This window comes from Condylura cristata, unplaced genomic scaffold, assembly GCF_000260355.1.
Source record: "Condylura cristata isolate star-nosed mole 26May11 unplaced genomic scaffold, ConCri1.0 scaffold00025, whole genome shotgun sequence".
Taxonomy (NCBI): domain Eukaryota; kingdom Metazoa; phylum Chordata; class Mammalia; order Eulipotyphla; family Talpidae; genus Condylura; species Condylura cristata.
Window position 1 is genome coordinate 22,841,898 of NW_004567126.1, and position 23,459 is coordinate 22,865,356.

At 44.2% G+C, this 23,459-nt stretch overlaps 1 protein-coding gene across 1 annotated transcript; it reads right to left on the reverse strand.

Moving 5' to 3' along the window:
* Nucleotides 1–9,018: 9,018 nt before the first annotated feature.
* On the reverse strand, nt 9,019–19,525 carry NNMT (nicotinamide N-methyltransferase). The gene is made up of 3 exons (XM_004689245.1): nt 19,372–19,525; nt 18,423–18,630; nt 9,019–9,442 (listed from the first exon to the last, which is right to left on the reverse strand). Exons 1-3 carry the CDS (start codon nt 19,523–19,525, stop codon nt 9,019–9,021), a joined length of 786 nt encoding a protein of 261 aa, XP_004689302.1.
* Between the last annotated feature and the right edge of the window lie 3,934 nt (nt 19,526–23,459).

Sequence of the window (23,459 nt, forward strand, 5' to 3'; positions counted from 1 at the left end):
GAGGGGAGGGGAGGTGGAGGGGAGGGTACAGAACTGGGAGGCTGGAGAGCACATCCAACTATGGTCAACGGCAATGGGCATTTTGGTGGTGAGAAGACTATGGTGAGCACACCTGAGGGAGAAATTCACACTGTGAAAATATAAACAAGGATGTTTAACAAAAATAAGTCTTAAAATTGTAAATTTTAGAAATCTTAATACACAAGATTATCATTGAGTTCTGTGAGGCCGATGCTCACATCAAATGATTTGAACTTCTGTTGCATTTAACAAATATCAGAGTTGTGAAAAAGAAAGACATAGAGTCTTAAAAAGAAAGAGAGCAGGGCCCTCCTTGGTGGCCCAGTGGGTTAAAGCACAGCTCTAAGAAGCTAAAGCCACTTCCTGGAGGTGACCACATGGCGTGGCAGACCTCTCCTGACCCACCCGCTGCTCCCCTCAGCAGTGTACTTGTTGATCTGCCTGTTCTGCTCCCCCCTTTGTTTCTGGTGAATCCTCTCACCGCCCCTGCACTTCTGGCCTGTACCCCAGTTCTGTATGCACAAATAAATAAATCTTTTTTAAAAAAGAGAGAGAGAGAAAGATAGAGAGCAATAAGCCAAGAATTTGCCCCCTCCTTCTAGAAACTTCATGTTCCTGCACAAGGAGCGACCTCCCCTCTGTTCTTAAAGAAAATAAGTCACTCCAGTCATACCTTTCAAAGAGAGAAGACATGGCCACAGCTGATCTTTCTGAAGAGCAAGCCAAAGACAGCTCACAGTTCAACTCCTCTTCTATTTAAATTTCCCAGCACTTTCCTCTGAGGTGCAGAGGGATAATATTGTACCAGGGAAGAAATTATTTCCTGGTCTTAAACATTGAGGTCAGACCATAAGCAACATTAACTCATAATTATTTGTTGTGGGCTTGAAATTCAGCCCTAAATTCATCAAGCACCAATAAAGTAAAATTAAAAAAAAAAAAAGCACCATGGTTTGGCCAGCAACCAAAGAAAGACTGATTCACTTTGTAAATATTAAAAAACTGGGTTTTGGAAAAAAGCACATAAACTTCTTTTCCCTTCTTTAAATAAACAGGAAATGGAGGTACTGGTAAGCCAACTGCATGATCTAATATTTAACATTTCTTATGCTAATCTGGCAAAGAACTTCTGTATGTCTCATTAAAATTTGCATTCTGTGTATGGACCTAAAGGGGAAATTTTTTAATATATGTAGCTATAAAAATAATTATCCGTACTTTTTGTAAAGAAAGGCATGCTGAATTCCCTCATGCCTTTCCCTAGCAGCCTCACAAGTGGGGTGTACAAAAGGAAATTCTGTGTAGATATTTTGGTCTAGAGAGGATGAATTCAATTTAAATCCGGCCGTGGTTATGGCAGTTCAGGCGAGGGCTCCAAAAGCAGCCACGTGCGCCCTCTGCTGGCCATCAAGGACCAAGGCAGGAAGGCGCTTCCATTCCAGGCAGGGCTGTTGGCTGCGAGGGCGGAGACAGACCCTGGACCGGGAAAGGTTAGTAAACCACTCCTCACCCTGGAAGACACGCAGCGGAAAGCTGCAGGGATTCCACTCACTGTGGTGTCTTTCTGTGATAATAGTCCTTAAACACTATCGATAGCTCAATTTTTTTTTTTTTTTTTACAAAGTTGATCTCTAAAGGATGAATTGGTTGTAAGCAAGTTTTGGTTGTCTCATGTGATGAGATTTCTTAGAAAGGGCAATAGTTCCTGCCTTTAAAAAAAGATTTTTTTATGCATACAGAACTGGGGTACAGACCAAAGGTGCAGGGGCACTGAGAGGATTTACCAGGGACAGAGTGGGGAGCAGAACAGGTAGGCTGATGAAGTACACTGCTGAGGGGAGCAGCGGAGGGGTCAGGAGAGGTCTGCCACACCATGTGGTCACCTCCAGGGTGGGGAACGAACTGGTGCTGGTGTGGCAGCGCCTGCTTGCTAGTGCTGCACTGTAGCCTACTGCACCACTAAGGAGTGCCCTACTGGGTACATGAACAGCTGTGAAGAAGGCGGAATCCAAGGCGCCTGTGGTGCTAAAGCAGATGCAGGTTTCCCCACTCAGGGCTGGAATGTCCATGACACGGTGACAGCATTTGAAGAGCTTTCTAGATGGCATCTGGAGCTCATGCCTCCACCATTACTGGCAGGAAGTCCATAGCAACATGTGGCTTTTTGGCGCTCGCGGAAGGGGTTAATAATATCAGCGTTTTCTGGTGGCTGCATCACACTAAAGGTTGCAAAATGCTGTCTCGGCATCTCGTTTGATGAATGTCCTGAAAAATGTCTTCCCCTGTTCTACAGAGGGCTCTTGGCCCGAATGGAGATCGATAAAGCTAAGATCCACACGGGATCGGGGGCGGGGGGGGTGATCCCTCCAATCTTGGGCTTTTCTTACCTCTTCCAAAAAATTTCATGTTCACCTCCAGACACTTGGTGTGGGCTGAGAGTAAAATTAGAGGGAGCTGTCACAGGTTTGCAAGATCAGCCTAGGAAACTAGAGCGTGGCTGTCTCCTCCTAATACCCGCGCTAGTCAGATGACGGGAATTATGAGGCCGAGCTGGTCAGGCGAGCGTTGAACATCGAACATTCCGACGGTGGTCATTGCCCGGGACATTATGTGCGCACTTGCGTCTTCCCGCGTCATAAACGTTTGCGCAGGGTGAGACTGTTAAACACTTGTCGGGAAAGGAGTAGAGAACAGCTGTGCTGGGTCAGTGGTCAAAGAGATTTATAAGTTAGCACCACCGTGACCCCTTGTCAGTGTTTGCTAGTGATTTGGTCGGGCTGTTTGATTTCAGGGAAAGCAAACGAAAGAGCGGTAGCCAAATGTTTACTTAGGTTCCTGCTTCCCTGGGACAACAGGCCTACCGGAAGCGTGACCGCCAGGGTCACGTTGGGCTCTCGTCCCCACTCCCCTTCCCCATCAGCTAAACAGGCCGCCATTCAACCCGCAAGGCCCGAGCCCATGCTCTCTGTCCTGACAGCCCCCTCTGCAGCAGCAAGACTTGCAACCTTAGGGTCTTAGAGCCCCTCAGTGCCTCCAGATGGCCAGTGTTTGATGGTCAACCCCCCCAGTCCTGGAACCCCTCAAGACGAAGGCCTGGCCTTTCACCTCTGTACCAAAGAAACCCATGGCTGGCAGGGGTCAGTCCCGGATTCAAGGGCAGTCCTGGGGCTCCCAAGCTCTGAGATGACAGTCTACGGCAACAAATACACATCGTACCCCGATCTTGAGGAATGTTGGCATGGCTGGCCACATACACTGTTTATACAGGACTCCCCTCTTGGAAAGTATGGGTTCCCTGAAACCTTTCTCAAATGGAAATGTCCTAGGGTGAAGTAGCAATTACCATTTGCTTAAGAAACTTTTCTGGGCGTCCCAGACCCCCCCCCCCCCACCAAATAGCCTAACATCTCAGACCATGTAGCATTTAAAACACACAGCAAGCACAGGCGTGAGCAAGACTTACCTCAAGGAGCTGGGCCTCTCTCTCCCGGCGCCGGGGCCCCGGCAACTGCCGCGAAGTCTGTGCTGAGACCCTCGGCCTTTCACGGTAAACTGCCGCCCCTTTGGCTCCCAGCTCGGTGGGCTGAACGCCGAGCTGCGTAACTCAAACTTTCAACAAAATGGTGCTACCGCTCGCTTGCTCTCTCTGTTTCATAAATGGGCTCTCTAGGATCTTGCTTTCCAGTTTATTCTCTATTATTTCCCAAAATGTGTACTGTCCCACACTAAACCGACCTTTTGATACACTAATGAAAGGCAACTTGCAGCCAAAAACTTGCAGCTGCTCATCCGCCCCACCCCACCCACACTCTCCCTCCCCCCACCCACCCGAGCTTAGTGTTGGTGGATATCTATCTCCTGCAGCTTCCGAGTGGGCGAGGAGGGAGGAGTTCTGACTGCCGAGGCAGCAGAAGGCAGGAATGGGAGTCGTTGGGCTGGAAGAAGCAGTATCTTCCCTGTTCAGGCCCTTGAACTGGGTTTGTGTACCTCTGAATAAGACTGCATCTTAGAAACTGACCAGAATGCTCTGAGACACTTTATAAAGCTTTGCAGAGGAGCAAGCCTGCTTTAGGATCTAATTCAGGACTCAGCAAACTACAGCTAGAACTCTTTGGTCAAAACCACTGACCAACCGCCTTTGTAAATAAAGTTTTATTGGAACACAGGCAAACCAAGCATTTGGATATTGTCTGTGGCTGCTTTTGCTATAACTGCAGATTTGAGTGATGAAGCTCAAGACCACAGGACGTGCAAAGCTGAAAATATTTACCGTCAGGTCCTTTGCAGGAAAAGATGGCCAACTTGCGTGTGGATGGAAAGTTCTTCCTGCCTCTCCTTCAGGAAACCTATATGGCACTGGCCATGCGTGCTGGCTTTTTCAGCACAAATCAAGGGCATCCCAGGGCTGCCTTCCCGGGCTGTGGGAGCCAGAGCAGGGCAGGTTCTGGGTCTGGAGCATGGAGAATTTTTACAGCAGCCTGCACTACTAAGTTTAGGAATAGCTAGAAGCACCTGAAGCGTTCTATGAAGATGAGGACCTGTGAGGCAGTCCATACTAGTGTTTCATTTGCATTCTCAGGACCTGACACTGGAAAGATATATGTAAAGGGTTCAGATAAATGTTTGCTCAATACTCCCCCCCCCACAGCCCACACAGCCTTCTTTCTATCCCCTTTGACCCTTTCTTTCTCCCTTCTTCCTCCTAACCTCAGAAATTTCACTTTGTTCATTTGCATTGCTAGTTTTATATGTATTTTACCTCGTCAGATCTTCAGCTATGTAAACTTCCAGTATTCGTCTTTGTCTCCAACTTGACTTGCTGCACTTAATTCCCTTTAACTCCTCCCATTTTATTAAATGGCAAGATTTCCTCTTTCTTTACGACTGCATAATATTCCACTGTGCTCATCTACCACATCTTGATCCAATCTTCTGGATGTGGATACTTCTGTGATTTTACATATCTGACTGTTGCAAATTACATTGCAGCAAACATTGTAGAGTGTGTAACTTTTTCAGTTGATGGTTTCATGTTCAGATAGATGTCCAAGTGGAATTGCTGGGTCATACTATATTTCCATTTTTAGTTTTTTTTTTTTAAAGATTTATTTATTTGTACATACAGAACTGATGTACAGGCTAGAGGATCAGGGGTGGCAAGAGGCTTCACCAGAGACAGAGTGGGGAGCGGAACAGGCAGATCGATGAAGTACACTGCTGAGGGGAGCAGCGGGCGGGTCAGGAGAGGTCTCCCGCGCCATGTGGTAACCTCCAGGGCAGGCGGGAATCAAACTCATGTAGAAGTGGCTTTAGCTTCTTAGTGCTGTGCTTTAACCCACTGCGCCACTAGGGAGGGCCTCCATTTTCAGTTTTTTAAGGTAAGTCTAGAAGGCCTTTCAGAATGGCCACATCAGCTTGCATCCTCCCCTAGAAGATACTAGTGTTCCTCTCTCTCCAGCACCTGTTGTTGGGGGGCTTTTTCATCTGCAGCATTTTCATGCCTGTGAAATGCTATGTCTTTGCTCTTTCAATCTGCATCTCCCTGATTAAAAGAGATGATGTACATTTTCTTACATTATCTATATTATCTGATGATGAACATTTTCCAGACTACATTACTATATTCTATATCCACTTTATGACTCATCTGTTCAGGTCAGCTGCTCACTTATTACTTAGGTTGTTTGTTTTCATTTTAAGTTGACAAAGGTTTTAGTACATCTTGGATTTAACACCTGTTGGCTGTGTAATATGTGAATATTTCCTCTCTTATTCAGTCGGATGCCTTTTTAATCTATTTATATATTCTTTCCTTGTGTAAAAGCTTTTTAATATGAGGTAATCCACCTTATTTTTGCTTTTATTTCTCTTGCCATAAGGGCCAAGTCTCCAAAGACATCTTTATTATTGATGTCACAAGTGAGTGTGTCACCAGGGCTTTCTTCTATGCATATTATTGTAGCAGGTCTTACAGTATCTAAGTCTTTAACCTGTTGGTTGAATTTTGGTGTGTGCTTCGAGGCAGAGAATGGTCCAACTTCATTCTTTCACACAGGACTGTCTGGTCATCCCATCATCACTTGTTAAAAAGACTCTTTTATTGTGTGATGGTGGCTCCTGGATCATAAATGAAGTATTGATAGACATGTGGATTTACTTCTTCTTTTTTTTTTTTTTTCCCAAATGAGAAAGGAATGAGTAGCATGAGGAATGAGTTTTCTCACAACCTCCCTGGAAGGTAGTGCTGGAAAAGACCCTTGTTACCTGCAGCTCAGAACTGAAATCCTCACATCTCTTGACTCCAGGCAGCTTTTCTCAATTGTTTTTGGTTAAAGAACATCAAAGAGCATGAGCACAATGGCTATAGGTAACACGAAGTAAGAAGGGGGTGCTCATTAAATGCCAGGCACTCTGCTAGATCCTTTTATTCTCGTGACAAGTTCAATTTTAATCTCATTTTACAAATGAGGAAACTGAGGCAAGGAGAAGTCATGTAATTTACCCAGTGGATGAATAGCAAAGCTAGAATTTTTACACGGGACGATCTCTGTAGCTGCAAAAGAATAAAATAGTTGCTGGGGTGACTAAGACGCTGTCTCCCTCACCCGGTCCACTGAGCTTCCCTTCCTTGTTATCTAAGAATTCCCCCACTCCCCCCCCCCCCACAGACCTTAAAGAGGGGGCCAGGGGACCGTGTGTCATCTCCATGTTGTTTGTGGGTGAGGACAAGATTAGCAACTTACTCAGTTCTGCTCAACAACATGCAAGCAGCTAGGGGGGCTTCTGAAAAGAATCCCTCCCCTGGAAACCCCACTTCCTGGCACAGGAGGAGAAAAAGATGGAGGTCACCTGGAAGAAAGGCGATGCTCTGTGACCACACTTCCCTCCCAAGGTGCTCAGCTCCAAACTGCCTACCACGAAGAGTAGTAAACCCCATTATGCCGGCCATTCTTTGATATTCTCGCACCGAGAGAGTATCGACTTCATCATCCTGTTCTTAGTCTTTCAGCATAGCCGTAGCCTCTCAGCAGTCCCTCACTTACTGAGTAATTTTCTTACCTGCCTATAACTTGCTCCCTCTTAAGAACAGGCCCTAACCTCTGCCTCTGGCGGCCTCTGCCTCCAGGAGCTGGATAATTGTCAGGAGACACTGAGCATAAGCCCAGATGCTTCCACCTCAGTACAGAACAGAAGGATGAAGTTATAATGTGATGTAACAAAGTCATCATAGAGGTGAAATCCCGGAAGACTGAATTGGTTTGGTCTGTTGTCCCCAGCTGGGCCTCAGATTCTCTTCCACTCCCCACTATAAACTCTCAAAGGTAAAAATACAAATTCAATTTTACATGTTGAAATGTCATTTCAAAGTTTGCTGGTTTTTGTTTTGCTTAGATAGTGCTTGTTTTGTTTTTGTAATAAAATTTCAGCCAGGGAATCCTGATTTCAAGGAAGATTTGTGTGTTTTTTTTGTTTGTTTGTTTACTGTTATGTTTGCAAACATAAGCTAGGACACTGTTTGGGGAGATAAGCAAACTCAAACATTCCAAAAGCTGGGCCTTTTGTTCTTGGTTGTCAGACACACAGTGTTAGAGAGAGGGCCTGGTCCAAGACCTGGTCCATCTTAGTGGCCTGGATGACGCTGGTGCTGGCCATGCTGGGGACTGTGGTTTCCTGGGAAGTCACCCCAGGGAAGTGCTTGCAGAAAGGGGCTGAAGATCCCGTCTTCCATTCCCTCAAGGGAACAGAGCTCAACTTGGCTTTTTCCATCCTGTCTAGACTGGTCTGTTAGTGACCTTCAGGATGGACTTTCTAGAAACCATAATCAGGTTAGGAAATTATATTATGACATACTGATAATTGTCCTACAAGATGGAGCCATTGGAAATATCCCAAGACTGATAGAACAATTCTGTCTCAAACAACAAAGTAAACTGAAACGGACAGCTGTCAAACTCTTGAACTCTTTTGTCCTATCCCTGTACATGCAGGACCCAGGGGAAGAAGGACTCTCCATGGGAGCCAGAAATGCCCACTGGGCATAATCCAGGAAAGGGAGGAAGCCTGGGATGCAAAGGAAGGTCTGGAACCATGGGCCTCAAACCAGGGCGAAGAGGGAAGCATCTCACTACATCCGCTTTTCCTATCAGAAAACAAATAGTTAAGGGTTCGCACAGAGTCACTGTCGCAATCTCTTAGCTCTACAGCAGGAGCATGAAATCAGCCATAGGACTTGCACCAGTGGGTGGCTGTGGCTTTGGCCCACTAAAACCATACGCAACGCACAGCAGGTTGGATTTGGCTCATGGACCATAGTTAGTCAGCCTCTGTCTTCGAGCATCTTGGTGAGGGGGTCTGAGGTGGGCGGAGGTAAGTCAACCCCAAGTAGGTGCTTCCTTCCAGGAGCCTTAGGGTGCAGGCCCTGGAGGTGCCTGTTCCTGACAGTGATGTGGAATCATGCCTGCTGTCTCCTGAACAAGTCACAGTTTTGGCTTAGGGCAAAACTGAGGGCAGTAAGAGAAGGGTCTGCCCCACACTTGGGACAGCTGTCATCTGCGGGGGGTATTGAGGGCAGTACTGTAGGCCCTGATGAGCCAGGGTGGCCCTCTGCTGTAGCAGCCTCAGCAGAGAGAAAAGAATTGAAGGCAGGTGAGGCCTGTTCCTGGGAAAGGGGGTTGCAGGGCCCCTGAGAAATGAATAGTGAACAGACACCCTGAGGCTGGTGTGGGCTTGATCTGGACAGTAAAGGAAAAAGGGACCCTTTTTAATCACTGAGGGTGGGAGGGGGGACCAGTTCCTCCTCTCTGGTCCTCACAACAGCGTGTGGTGGGGAGCATAGACTAGGGTCAGGGGCTGGGCCTGGGCTGACCCATCTGGGGCCCAGGCACAAACCTCTGCTTGGCACCATCACCTGGTGATTAGAGCTAAAAACTGAAGTCAACTGGGCAAGTCAGAGGAACAGTTTTAATTACACCCTGGGGGTGTCGTCCAGGGGTGTCGTCAGCTCAGCTTCCGCCCCACCAGGCAGAAAAGTCCCTCATTGTTCGCCATGGTGGAAGAGTAACTTTGAGAGATGACCTCAAACTGTTCAATGGTGAAGCCAGCCTCCCTGGCGGCAGCCTCGATGGCCTGCTGGCCCAGAGAGAGGCTGGAGAACCTCTGCTCGCCAATCATGTAGTAGCTGCTCTTGAGGGCATCCACGAGCACCAGGAAGCCCCCCGGTTTCAGCAGGCTGCTCAGATTCCTGAGGGCGGCATGGTAGGTGGGGAGGTCCGGGCAGGCAGCGTCCAGGCACAACGTGCTGAGCACACAGTCAGCCAGCGGCAGGCGGGCCTCAGCCAGGGGCTGGCTTTGGGTCACATCACACTTGAGCACCTGCTTGACCACCTGCCTCAGTTTCTCCTCCTTCTCCGGCCCCTTCACTCTGAAACACATATAACCAATAGGCATTGTTTGCTACGCCACTGGTAGGGGCCCCAGATCTCTTTGGTCAGTGCTATTCCAAATGTCACATCCTCAGAGTCACCTGTGAGATGAAGGCCGAGAAAGACGGGGCCCGTTTTGGCCTGTGGGATGACCACATCACCCTGTATTAGGTTTCATCTCTATCAAGTGAATGGAAACTTATAACAAAGAGATGATAATAAAAATCCTACCTGCCTCTCTCTACCATGGATGGCTCCCACCCTAATCAGACGTCCAACTCTGTTTCTAATAGTCTCCAAGTCAATTCTTAGTTATTATTTCTTACCATTATTATTGTTATTACCTTTGTCCTCTCTGCCAAACTGCAAGGTAGTAGCTATTTAACCTGTGCATATTAGCAAGGAAGGGTTTAAAATGCTGAAATGGTCTTTTGCATTTCCACTTATAGAATTAGCTGATCACTGTCTCCGTGACCAGGGTCCCTCCAGAGAGAACTACCAGAGTCCAGCCTCCAAAAATTAGTATAGAATGAGACCATGTTGTTTAATGAAGATCCTTTTCTTGGTAGCTTTGATAGAAATCCGATTCTTTTCAATCACATCAACAGGGTCTCTTTTAAGAAATGAAAAGAGAAGAGAAGACAAGAGCAGGAGATGGAAAATAGGATCTTTTTGGAATTTGTTAGTGAGGCAATGAAGGAACAAATTGACAAGTGAACAAAATTAAATCAGTGTAGGAAGTGTCCCAGAGATACTGGAGAAAGAAACAAAGAAGAAGTAGGAAAAAGTTGGAAAGAGAAAAAGCAGCAGCAAGTCTGTAGAGTCCCCAGAAGGACTCAGAGCCCAAGCAGTAGAATGCTAACTGGCCAAGCAGCCTTTGAAGAAGTTCAGTGATAAAGCAGCAGGATGCAAATCCAGGCTCACATTCAGGCAACATACAGCCCATGGACTCCAGGAGAGTCACTTGGCCAACAAGTTCTGATGGAGCTAGCAGAGGCTACCTCCTCTCAGAGCAGGTAAGAGGGACATACACTGGGCCCACTTCTGATCGTGAGGAAAAGTCAGTGATTCACTTCCAGGCGGGATGACTTGAAAAAACAGTCATTGGTTATGAACATCCAATTTAAATATTTACTTAAAACCTTAAGTCTATTGCATGTAATCAGCCTTTGACAAACATCCTGTATGTCTGTTACCATTTTCCATTAAGAAGCCTGGCAATAAGTGCTACCACAGAAATGCATATCAAACCATGAGATTCTACTTCACATCCTGGTATGACTATAGTAAAACATACAGATACTACATAAAGGGAAGGATGTGGAGTAAATAGAAACTTGGACCTACTTATACTATATTGTTGATGCAGACATAAAATGGTCCAACTACTTTGGAAAATAGCCTGGAACTTCCTCAAATGGTTAAACATAGAATTGTCATACAATCCAGGACTTTTGTTCATAGGTATATACCCAAGAGAAATGAAAACATACAGCTACGTAAAAACTGTACATGAGTATTTATAACAGTATTATTTGCAAAAGCCAAGCGATACCCATCAACTTATAAACAAATAATGTATGTCCAGACAATGGAATATTATACAGCAAGAAAAAGGAGTGAATAATGAACATGTGCTACAATATGAAAGAAACTTGAAACCATATGCTAAATGAATGAAACTGGAAACAAAAGACCACGTGATTTATATTCCATTTATAATAAATACCTAGAAAAGGTAAAGAGATAGGGCTGAAGGCAAGCCAGTCAGGGTTGAGAGGACCAGGGGAAATGGGAATGATCATTAATGGTACAGGCTTCATTTGGGAGTTATAAAAATATTGAAAAACTGTGATGAGGATCTCACAATTGTGTGACTATACTAAGAATTATTGAATCAGACACTTTCAATGGATGAGTTGTATGTTCCATGAATTTTATGTCAATAAAGCTATTACATTACAAAGAGAGAAAGAGAACTTTGGGGAGGTATTGGCTTGTGAAATTCTTACCAACCAAAAAACTAGGACATTCAGGGAATGAGTTACCTTCTGGGTCTGCATGTCCCTCTATCAACAGTAGAATGGTGATAGTGACAACTTGTTCTAATTGGTGTTGGATTTTTCTGGTTTAAACATTGAAAATCCTACATTCTGGAGGACCCCCCCCCCACTTCTACCCATAATCCTGGACAAACCGGGAAGATTAGGCATTGTAAAAGCAGGGAAATCAAGTAAGAGATCAGGGGAAAACATATAATAAATTAAAAAGCAAAATTAACAGGCAATTATAAATCAGAGATATTCTGCAGACGAGGGAGATAGAGGGGGATCAAAACAGGGGAAGGAAGAGCACAAGGGAATATGGTGATGGAGCATGGGTGAATTGATGGTGGGGATTTTATGGGGACTATACCTGAGAAGAGGAAGAAAACATTATGCAAAAAGGAAGAATGATGTGTGTGTGTGTGTGTGTGTGTGTGTATAAACTGTACATGAGTATTTACACAATATGATTTGTGTTATACATTTATATATATTCACACACACATATATACATACATTTATATGTACATATATACATAGGAAATCAGTTCCAAACTGCCACCCTGCCTGATAGAATATGGATGATTTGGCAGAACTTTCTAAGAGAAAGAAATAAAACTGCCCATTGTAGAAGTCTATGTGAAACATGGATTTAAATAGCTAAATTAATAAAGAAAAGGAAAATGTCAAGTCACCAACCTGCCCATATGGGTAACCTATGTGCACACGAAAAACCGGAGGAAGTGACAACATAATGTTCTTTTGAATGTGTTTAAAGATGATCCTCTCTATGGGGAGCCTTGTGGGAAAGTGTACTTAAGTCATTACTTCAGGAGCAGACCTCTGTACCCTGTTGTGTATTAAGCTATTTTAAAGACACAAGTTACCACAGAACCAGTACTTGCTAGTCGGATGGTGATGGAAATTGTTCCCAAACTGTGAGTCACACTGTGAAGTCTAGAAAGCTTGCAGAGAATGTGCCAATTTGAGAGGGAAATTTGTTAGAAACACCCACTGTCGTGGATACCTGCTTGTCCTTGGATGCACAAAAAACATCGGTGAGCTCAGTTGCCAAGGCAGCTGTGTAAAGATTTCACCTCAGGACTCCTCATGGCCTGCGAGTAACCGAGGGGAAATGGACACGCCTGGAGACGCAGGCAATTACCGCTCAGCCTTGCGTTTACCTCAAGGGGTAAGTAATAAACACACACCAGAACAGCGTTCCGCAGCTTCACAGAAAGCTAACAGCAGTGTGGCCACTGCTCGTGTTCTAAAGATCTACTCTTTCAGATGAATCAATATGCAAAAAGGGGCAGCTGTTCTCTGTGAATATGCTGTCTATAAAAGCCTGAGGAGGCTGGGTAGGGAGGGGAGGATTGAAAGAATAAAGCATAGGACTCCTGGGAAGAACACTTGGGAAGAATGTCTTCCCATAGCCCAGGTAATTATCTGAGATTTAGAGGATGTTCCTCCTGCCCTGTCTCTACAAGGCAGGTGGTGGATCAGAGCCCCGAGATAAGCATTTTACCATTCTGCTCACCTCCCCCAAGCCCCATGTCCCCAGAAGTTCCAGTAGGACCTCCTGAGGAGAACCATCAAAATGGGTAAGGAAATAAAAAGCTAAATAGGCTGGAAAGTCAATGTAAGAATTGTAAGAGCAAGGGGTAATCATTGTAAACCTTCAATACAGGCTGTGTCTGAACCAGGTAAAAGACGTTCTAAGAGGGAGAGTCTAGAAAGCAAAATGCTTGTGTTCACTTCTTTTACAAATGTTTTTTGGTAAAATAAACAAACAAACAAAAAACATCTATTATGTGCCAGGAAGCATGCTGGACAATGGAGATACCAGTGTGAACAGATGAGAAACAGATCCCATCCTCATAGAGACTATAGTCCAGAGGGAAAGACAGACTTCAATGATCATCTATAAAGATGAAAAACTGAAACTGATAAATACTGGAAAGGAGAGGAACATGGCACTCCTGGAGGGATCTTGCAATCTTGACTTGGTCAAGGAGGAAAGAAAATTACTGATTTACTTATCTCGATAAACTGAAAGAATTTGTCTTCAGTTGATCTGATCTGCGTTATAAGATATACTAAGGGAGTCCTTTAGGCTACCACTGGCAGGTACAGGCTGCAGAAAGGAATGAAGTCTACTAGGACAGAAGTGGGTGAATATAAATGACATTTTATATATTTCTTTAAAATACTACTGACTGATGTGACTATACTTAAAGCTACTGGGTTATACCCTTAAAAATAGTTAAGATGATAAATTTTACTAAGTGTGTGTGTATTTAAATCTCAATAAAAATAAAATAGTAAATAACCAACAAATAAATAAAAGCACTGGAGACTGCTTAAAGTAAAAATAATAAAGTAGGGTTATAGACTATATAGAGCAAATATATAACAATAATTACACAAGGGATAGAATTATACTGCTCTAATATTGGTAGGCTATTGTTCATGAATATAGTTCTGTTAAAAACATATTATACATGAAAAATCACATGTGTACACATTCACGTAAAGCACAAAAAAATCAAAAGAGGACACAGAAGTCAGTAGAAGCAAAAAAAAAGGAAACTAAAAGTGTGTTTACTTATACTAAATGAAGCACCAAACACTATTCCAATAACCAAGGAGAAGCAGGAATAAAGTCACGACATGAAGAACACCCTGATGAGACAACTAGGAAATTTGTGTCAAGAGGACAGTTTAGACTCAACCATGTAAGAGGAGTAACTACACTAAATGTAAGTGGGCTAAACACTCCAGTAAAAGAAAAGAAGTTGTCAGATTGGATTGATTAAGGGAAGACATACTACGTGGTATTTGTAAGAAAAACATTGTAAGCATAAAAATACAGACAGGTTAAAAACAAAAGATAGGAATATAAATACCATGTACCTTAGCTACTATTGCTGCCATTTAAAATGACAAACATTTATCTCATAGTTTCTGCGTTATTTTTCTGGGTGTATGTTGGCTGAGTCCCTCATTGCATGGAGCTGTAGTCAGAATGTTAGTTTCCTCTAAAGGTCCGATGGGGGCAGGGGAAGAGCAGGATTTGTTTTCCAGCTCCTTTCACAGGACAAGTGAGTCAGAGTGAGCCACTCAACAGGGAAACTGTAGTCTTTTTGTAACCTAATTTCAGAATTGATGGCCCATTGCTGTGATTTATTAAATTTGAATTACTAAATCCAATGGACACTCAACGGGAGGAAATTTAATAGGTGTGTGGATACTAGAGGTGAGAATCATTGGGCACACACCACCCCATGTAAACACCAAGCATAAGAAGGATAATGTGGTCCTATTAGTAGGTTATAGTAGACTTGAAGACTAAGTGTTTCATTTGTAGTACAGGGAGTGATTTCAGATGGATTTCCTTCTGAAATGGTCAATTCATCCAGAAAAATATAACAATCCTAAGAATGTGTACAGCAAATAATGAACCTTTAAAATGCATGAAATAAATGTTGACAGAATGATGGTAAACTCACAATCATATTTTCAGATTTCAATACATCTCTCTCAGTATTTGATGGGCCACATAATCAAAAAAATCGTATAGAAAATGTCAACAATGCAATGAATATAGCTGACTTAGCTGATGTTTATAGGAGCTCTATTTATAAAATATACATTCTTTTCAATGAAGAATGTAAACAGATTCATGGAGATAGACATATACTGAACATAGACATATACTGTGACAAAATTTAATTCTAAGCCAATAATAATAAGACATCTAAAAAATCCCTAAATTTATGGGAATTAAATGACTCAATTTTAAATCATGGTCAATGAAGAAATGATAAAAGAAATAAGAAAATATGTTCACTTGGATAATAATAAAAAATGTAAAATATCAGGGGTGTAGCTAAAATGTTCTGAAAGAAATGCCTACAGCAGAAGACAAAAATGTCTGAAATCAATGGTCTAAGCTTCCTTCTTCAGCAGTTGGAAAAAGAAGAATTTATTAAAATTAAATAAAAGTTAGAAATCAATCCAATAGGAGATGGACTTATAATCAAGAAAAACTAAAACTAACAAGTCTTTTAAAGGTTAATGAAGTGTATCAATCTCTAGCAAGACTGATCAAGATATAAAGCAAAAGGCAATTAACAGTATCAAGAATGAAAGCAGATGATCACTAAGGGCCCTACAGACACTAAAAGGGTAATAATGGACTTGTAAAAAAAAGAAGAAAAATAAAATCCAAATAGCCATTAAAGGAACACTGTTCTTAGTAATCATAATCATCATAAAACCCTTTCATACCAATGAAAGAAACTTCAGATTCAGATAGTTTCATCTATTTTAATCTTTTGAGGAAGAAATCACGTAATAAAATCTCTGTTTAAGATGGAGGAGGAAATACCCCCAACTTTAACCCAGTATCATGTCGAAATCAAAACCTGTCAAGCATATTGCAGCTTCCAACAATCTGCAAAAAAAAATGACAGCCCAGTAGCCTTCATAAATATAGACACAAAACTTTCTAAAAATATATTAGCAAATCACATTCACGAAAACTACTGCATGAACTAGGAGGTTATGCATTTTGGTTTAAACTTTTAAAAAAACATCCAATGTAATTCATATTTTCAGAAAGGAGAAAAATCATCTAATCATCTCAGCAAAGACAAAAATTTTAAGAAAATCGACCATTTAATTAAAACTTCCAAGAAACTAAGACTATGAGGAAATTTAGTCTGATAAAGATTATCTATAAAAAAGTATACATTATGTCATTTTTAATGATGATTAAACATTTTTTTCTAAGATGGAAAAGCACAAATCCCTGTTCTCATTATTTCTACTCAATATTATTTTAAAAGCCCTAGCTCGTATGATAAGGCCAGAAAAATAAGTAAAAGGCATAAATTGTGAATACAAGAGTAAAACTTTTTTTTAAAGATTTTATTTATCTGTGCATACAGAACTGGGGTACAGGCCAGAGGCTCAGGGGCAGTGAGAGGCTTCACCAGAGACAGAGTGGGGAGCAGAACAGGCAGAGCTATGAAGCACACTGCTGAGGGGAGCAGCGGGCGGGTCAGGACAGGTCTGACGCACTATGTGGTCACCTCAGGGGCAGGAGGGGATTGAACTCATGCGGAAGTGGCTTTGGCTTCTCAGTGCTGTGCTTTAACCCGCTGCGCCACCAGGGAGGGCCCACAAGAATAAACCTTTTATTTGCAGATGATATAAGATCACATGCAGAAAAAAATTATGGAATTGACAAAAAAAAAAAAAATACTACATGTCAGGCCAGCCTGGGCAGCCCAGGGGGGCCAGTGGGGCCCCTGGCCTTGCGGCCTGATGGTAGTCTCCAGGAAGAGGCAGGTGTCATGACTAAAGGACCACCCCACATTCCAGGTTGTACAGATGGGGGGTCACCTGGGCCTTGCCTGGGCCTTGACTTCCTGGGTGCCCTCTGCCTCGGCTGTTTTGAGCCTTGACCCTCCTCCTCTACTCCTGGGTATAAATTTTCTCCCTGTGCTGCCTTGGTGTGACCCCTAGACTGCTACATTATAAGAATAGTGTCACCAGTGAGTCACCTTGACATCTACTTCTGACAATGCACATTTACTACCAATAAGCCCATGTCGCAACAATATATAAGAAAATGATTAAAAGTTTAGAAACCTGGCCCTCCCTGGTGGCACAGCAGGTTAAAGCACAGCACTAAGAAGCTGGAGCCACTTCAGCACGAGTTCAATCCCCACCCCAGAGGTGACCACATGGCGTGTCAGACCTCTCCTGACCCGCCCGCTGCCCTCCTCAGCAGTGCACTTTGTTGATCTGCCTGTTCTGCTCCCCGCTCTGTCTCTAGGGGCCTCTCACGGCCCATGAACTGTTCCCCAGTTCTGTATGCATAAATAAATGTTTTCCAAAAGTTTAGAAACCTCCTATTAACCTAGAAGTCAACAGGCCATTAAAAATAGTGGGGTGGGGGCAGGGCAGCAGCTAAAGAAATAGAAACAGACTTAGTTTCAGAAGAGAAACTGACTCAGGAAGACAGAAAAGTTGGCAAATAAATGGGAATCAAATACCGTGCAAGGGCAGAGAAATGAATTGACCGTCACCCCAAAAGAAGAGTGTGGAGGTGGGCACATCCGTAAGAACACCTTAGGCCACATGGCTTTATATTTATCCTTGGGATTCAGGGTTACTGCCTCCATCCTCCCGTTCAAGCTCAGAAACACAGAGGTCACCCCTGACACTCGCCTCACTTCCCATGCGTGAGCGTTACCAGCTCTTAGCTATTCTACCTCAAAGACTCACATTAAAATCATTTACTTCTCTCCATGATGTAGAGCGCGTCTGGAGTTAAGTTGTCTCTTCCTTGCCCTTTTCTTTCTCCCCTCCCCCCTTAGTCCCTTCTCCACACAATAACCAGCATGATCTTCATCAATGTAAACCGCGACCCAGCTCCCTCTGGGCTATCTCTCTACTGCCTTCTTTACTGAGTCCACAACGTGGCCTCCATTGTCCTAAATGACTTGCACATGCTGACTAGCAACTGAATGTCATCAAAGTGGGGGAGCCCGGCTACCTCCAGTGAAGAGCTGATGTCACCTTTTACTTGAAATTGTCCTGAAACAAGGCCCACATGCAGTGTCTGCCCCAGGGAAGGCTGGCACCCAGTCCTCTCGGCTCAGTGTCCGTCTCTGAAACTCAACCTGCAGTGTCCATGTTGATGCTCGTGCCTGGACACACACACACACACACACACACACACTCACACACACCTTTATCTCATTCTTTCACTAGCAGTCTTTATTCTCCGTTTGGATTTCTGTTTGATATTTCTCTGTCTCCCTTGTTTTTAAATTTGGCTCAAGAATCATTCTTGGTTTAGAAAACTGTCATTCAGGCACCCTCTGAAAGCCAGGAGGCAGCCCCCCAGTTTCATTACCTGCCCCCTTCAAGTTCACACACATAGTTCACTACTGGGGTCCAGTCAAAGGCCCCTGGCTCCTTCTTCAGCCATTTCTCCAGCTCTTTCAGGTTCTGGTCAGTGTAGTCAGAGGCGATGATCTCCTTGAAGGACTCACAAGCAGAGAGGAGCTGATAGATGGTGGGGCCAGAGCCGATGTCAATCAGGAGGTCTCCCTTCACGCCATCTGGGGAAGGGGAGAGGTGAGGAGGGGTGGCCAGGCATCACACCGCAGAAGACAGGGCTCACTGATAGCACCTTTGCTGGGATTGTTCTGGAGACTTCCCCAGACAGGCCATCTCTCCACTTACTCCTTCCCTCCCAGTCTCTTTTTAAAACCTCTTTCTTTTCCATTCCCCAATCCAGGGAGAGGGCATGTTGCCTGGATATTTTAGGTGTAATCAAAGGAGAAAAGTTCTACAACTGCTGTACAGCTTCTCGATCTAGAAAGACTCCCAGATAGAGAAAGTTAAAAACTAGGAAGGAAGGAAGACTTTGAGGAAAAGTTTTTTAAAATTTAATTGAGCATATATTGAGCTTTTCTGCTAAAAATACCTCATTCTGTGTATATTCGGAGGTCTTTAACACATGCATATTTATAACATCACTTTGCATTAGAAGTAGATCAGCATCAGAATCTCCATTTGTTAAGTGGTCCATCAAGGTGAAATCTGATTCTATTCAGATCTCTCCAAATGTAGGATAGAACTCCATCCTTTAATATGATCAAGTGAGATCACGAATATAAAAGCACTCTGGAAACTCTAAGACCTCTACCTCAGCATTAGTTTTTTCCTAGTTAACCAAACAAGAATGCCCAAAAGGGCTGTCAAACAACAATGATGAGACACTACACCCAGTTGTGCCCCGAGACTCTGTAGGACTCATATTTTGGTGGGGAGACACACAGACAATGGGATATACTTACCTACACAGAATATCTTGAAAAGACTTTTCAGAAGATGCCTAAGAATCTTATTTTCTGATGATTGTTTGGACCCAAAATTGTAATATTTTTCTAGGTAATCCCGGGGGTTAAAGTGGCTCAGGTACGTGTCCTTGGAGGTGAAGCCAGAGTCCATTGTGCTTGTTCCTGGGCCCCAGTGCACTGCCCCACTTCCGGTTTGCAGGAACCAGAAGTCACCTGCAGAAGTTGCTTTCTGAGTCTCAGGCTCTCAGTTTTCTGTCAGTTCAGCCTATCCATTAGGGAGAGCGATTTGGTTAAACACTAACAGAGAAATATACCCAAAATGTTTTGCCCTTTCTAGGGTGTTATGAAATTCCTAGGGAGGAGAGCCTAGGAGAAGGGGGGGAGTGGCCGGGGAAGGGTCACCAGCTGCTCGCAACGCTGGCCAGGGGGTGAAGTTCAGCTCCAAGAGAGGATTCAGCTCGCTGAGATTGTGGGGAAATGATTTCACTCATTGAGAAAACCATACGTTCAGCAAAATGGGCCATGTCCCCAGAACACCATCGCTCTTCTTCCTGCAGTGACTGTCCCAGCAAATAGACACAGAGTGGTCTCAATTTAAACATGTGAAAGAAAGAAAAGAAGAGAAAGACAATGAGAGGAAATGCATTCAGGGTAAGGAATGGAGCTTAAGGAAGGATTTCCAGATGAGTTCTGGAGAGATGGCAAAACGCATTTTTGGAAAATAGGATGGGACTTCTCCAACACCGCGACTAGCTGCAAATCTCTAAGCCTCTCTTTGTCCTCCTCATGGCTCTCTGTCCTCGCTCTGACACCTGCTGCTTCAACCAGTGTAGCCAACTCCTAGCCTCTCGCAAGCACCTCCTCACACATTCAGTCCGCCCTAATCCTGATAGTTCTTTCAAAGTGCATGTAAAGCCCTCCACCGCTTTATGAGTCCCTAAATTCCCTTCATTGAGCTCACACTGCCTTTAGCACCAGCTCCATGCAGCCAAGCATCTGATTTTGTGGCCCCTATAGTTTGCTACTGGTTTGTCTGCATCAGTACAATTTCCCAGACTGTATAGTATACAATGGGTTAGAGTGAGAGTTGGAGCGGTAAAGACAGAGAATTTGGCAGAAAGATGCTTTATCAGTTAGTCTAGTCAAGACATGGGACTGATACCAGTACTCAGAGCCAGAAAATTTAATATAAATAAGTATTAACTAAATTTTAAAAAGTGGTTAATGGGGCCCTCTTGATGGCACAACAGGTTAAAGCGTAGCACTGTGAAGCTATCAGCAGCCGGCTTCATCGCAAGCTCGACCCCCTGCCAGGGAGCTGACCCACATGGCGTAACAGACCTCACCTGTCTCACCCACTGCTCCCCTCCGCAGTGTACTTCATCGATCTGCCTGTTCTGCTCCCCCGCTCTGTCTCTGGTGAAACCTCTCACTGCCCCTGCACTTCTGGCCTGCACCCCAGTTCTATACACATAAATAAATCTTTAAGAAAAAAAAAGGTGGTTAATAACTCTAGAGGGTGTCAGCAGTGGCAAATGCAGAAAGCCACTGGGTAGAAGGAAACAGAAGAAAACGTGGGCTGGGAGCCCCAACTCTGGGGAGAAGGCACAGAACCTGCAAGAATGTGTCCAACGCAGGCACCCAGAAAAACGCTGCTGCTGGGACCAGCATATACTGCGCCCCGTCTCAGTGAGGACAGTCAGTGGAGAGACTACTCGATGGATCGCACGTTCTCCCTCTCCCAGACCTCAGAGGAAACCTAGGAAGTTGCAAATCTCCTCTTCATCAGACCTTGGGGTCCCTCCAACACCCCCCACTGACAAACCCAACACAGAGGCAGCTGGCAAAGGAGAACTGTGTTTGCAGAGTCCAGTTCTGACGTCATCAGATGCAGGAAGGGAGCCTAGAGCAATGAGGCAATGAATTAACAACTGGCACAGACCTCAGTACACAGGAACAAAAAAGATAGTATTTATCGATCTGTTATTTTGTCAGGTACTATTCTATGTGCTTTACAAATATTAACTGATTTAATCCTTAACACAGAAGGACACACTTAGAAGGTCAGTGGATTCCAGGCAAGATATGTAAAAGGAAACCTACGCTTAGACATTGTACTGGTGAAACTTCAGAAGACCAAATACTCTGAGAGGATATTGAAGAGAAAGAAAAGACGCAGGTTGCCTTCGAAGAGCGACAGTGACGCTGAGGGCTGAGTTTGCAGGATAGTGAAGGAAGGCAGAAGTCAGAACAATGGTGGCAATGTGAAAGTAACTGTCAACTGAGAATTCTCTAACCAGGAAAGAATTGGGGGTGGGGAAAGGATATTGTCAATCCAAGAAGAAAAAAAAAATTGCCATTTGTAGTTCCTCTCTAAAGGAAACCCTCAAATGACCTACTTCAGACCGAAGGAATGTGAGCCCAAATGGAAGCTCTGAAATGCAAGAAATAATAAAAAACAAAGGAGGGGACCCTCCCTCGTGGCGCAGGGGGTTAAAGCACAGCACTAAGAAGTTAAAGCCACTTCAGTATGAGTTCAATCCCCACTCCTAGAGCTGATCCACATGGTGCGGCAGACCTCTCCTGACCTGCCTGCTGCTCCCCTCAGCAGTGTACTTCATCCATCTGCCTGTTCTGCTCCCCACTCTGTCTCTGGTGAATCCTCTCACCACCCTTGCACCTCTGGCCTGTACCCCAGCTCTGTACGCATAAATAAACAAATCTTTATTTAAAAAAAACAAAAGAGAAGGCTAATAAGTAATTCTAACACACACAAAAAATATGTCACACACAATAAAATGTAATTAAAATATACAATAGCAATAGCCTGTAAGTTTCAGGAGATGGTGGATACCTGGAATCGAAGTGTTTGAGAGCTTTGTGTTATCGAGGGAGGGAAGACTCTAATAACTGAGCGATGCACATTGTAATTCTAAGCAGAGGGTGCCCTGCCCATATCCCCATGCTTCCCATTTCCTTACTGTGGACACCTGAGACTGCTGAGGGCTTTCAAAGCAGGTCAACATCATCCTCCACCTAGAGCAGCTCAGAAAAGCCAGGGAGTGAATGCAGCAGGCCTCAGGCCTTCCACCTCTGGGAGAGCAAAACTGGTGAATAAACACGTAATCTTCCCTGCTCCTGGGACAGGAGTGCTGAGACACATTCTCTCTCCTCTCCCAGAAGTACAGGATGAACCCTCGGTGCCCTCAGCAGGAACTGGATCCTGGATAGAGACTTCACTGGCTTCCTTTCTTTTCCTGTCCCAAACTAGCACTTCCTGGGATCCAAACTGGAGTGGCAGGAAGGCACAGAGCATGTTCTCTATGAACCTGGGCAGATGGGTAAGGGAGAATCCTTAGTGGCTTTTTCAGGTGTCTAAGGATCTCGCGACACCATTTGTAGTGAAGCAGCCAGGTACAGGGCAGGCAGCAGGGCAGGGCCGGGCAGTTGGCAGGCCTGCCCACCCTGGCAAATCATTGCTCTTTCTCTAGGCTCTCGCTGGCCTTCTCCTGTGGTCTCTTCTCAGCCATTGCCAGTCCCCTCTTGTAGCCATTCTCCAGCGCACTCCACCATAGAGTCTTCAGCCACACCCAGAGATGCTTAGTCTCTCTGCTCAGGTGTGTCCACTCACACATGTCCACACCATCCTCAGGTGCCCACCGTCAGTCACACATGCCCCAGCCCATGCACCAACTGTGCAAAGCCAGAGCCATCTTCCTTTACCCTCACAAAGTAAAATACCTACACTTCCATTTTAGGTGCCCCCAAAAGAATATAATCAGACCCAACTAGTAGAGGAGGGGAAGTGACTAACAAAAACAAAAATTAATTAAGAAAATCAGAAATAAAAGAAAAAGTAATATAGATCTGTCAGGTCAAATACGAATTATAATATAAGAAGGTAATTGGTGAACTTTACATTGGTAAAACTATGAAAGACCTGTGCAGGATTCATCCATTTGAGTTAATGAACATGCAGAAAATATTACATTTAACACCTACACATTCATTTTAAGAATACAGAGGCCGCTAAACATTACCATTTACTAGCTTTATAGCAAGCCTCCAATAGTCCAAAGCACTGA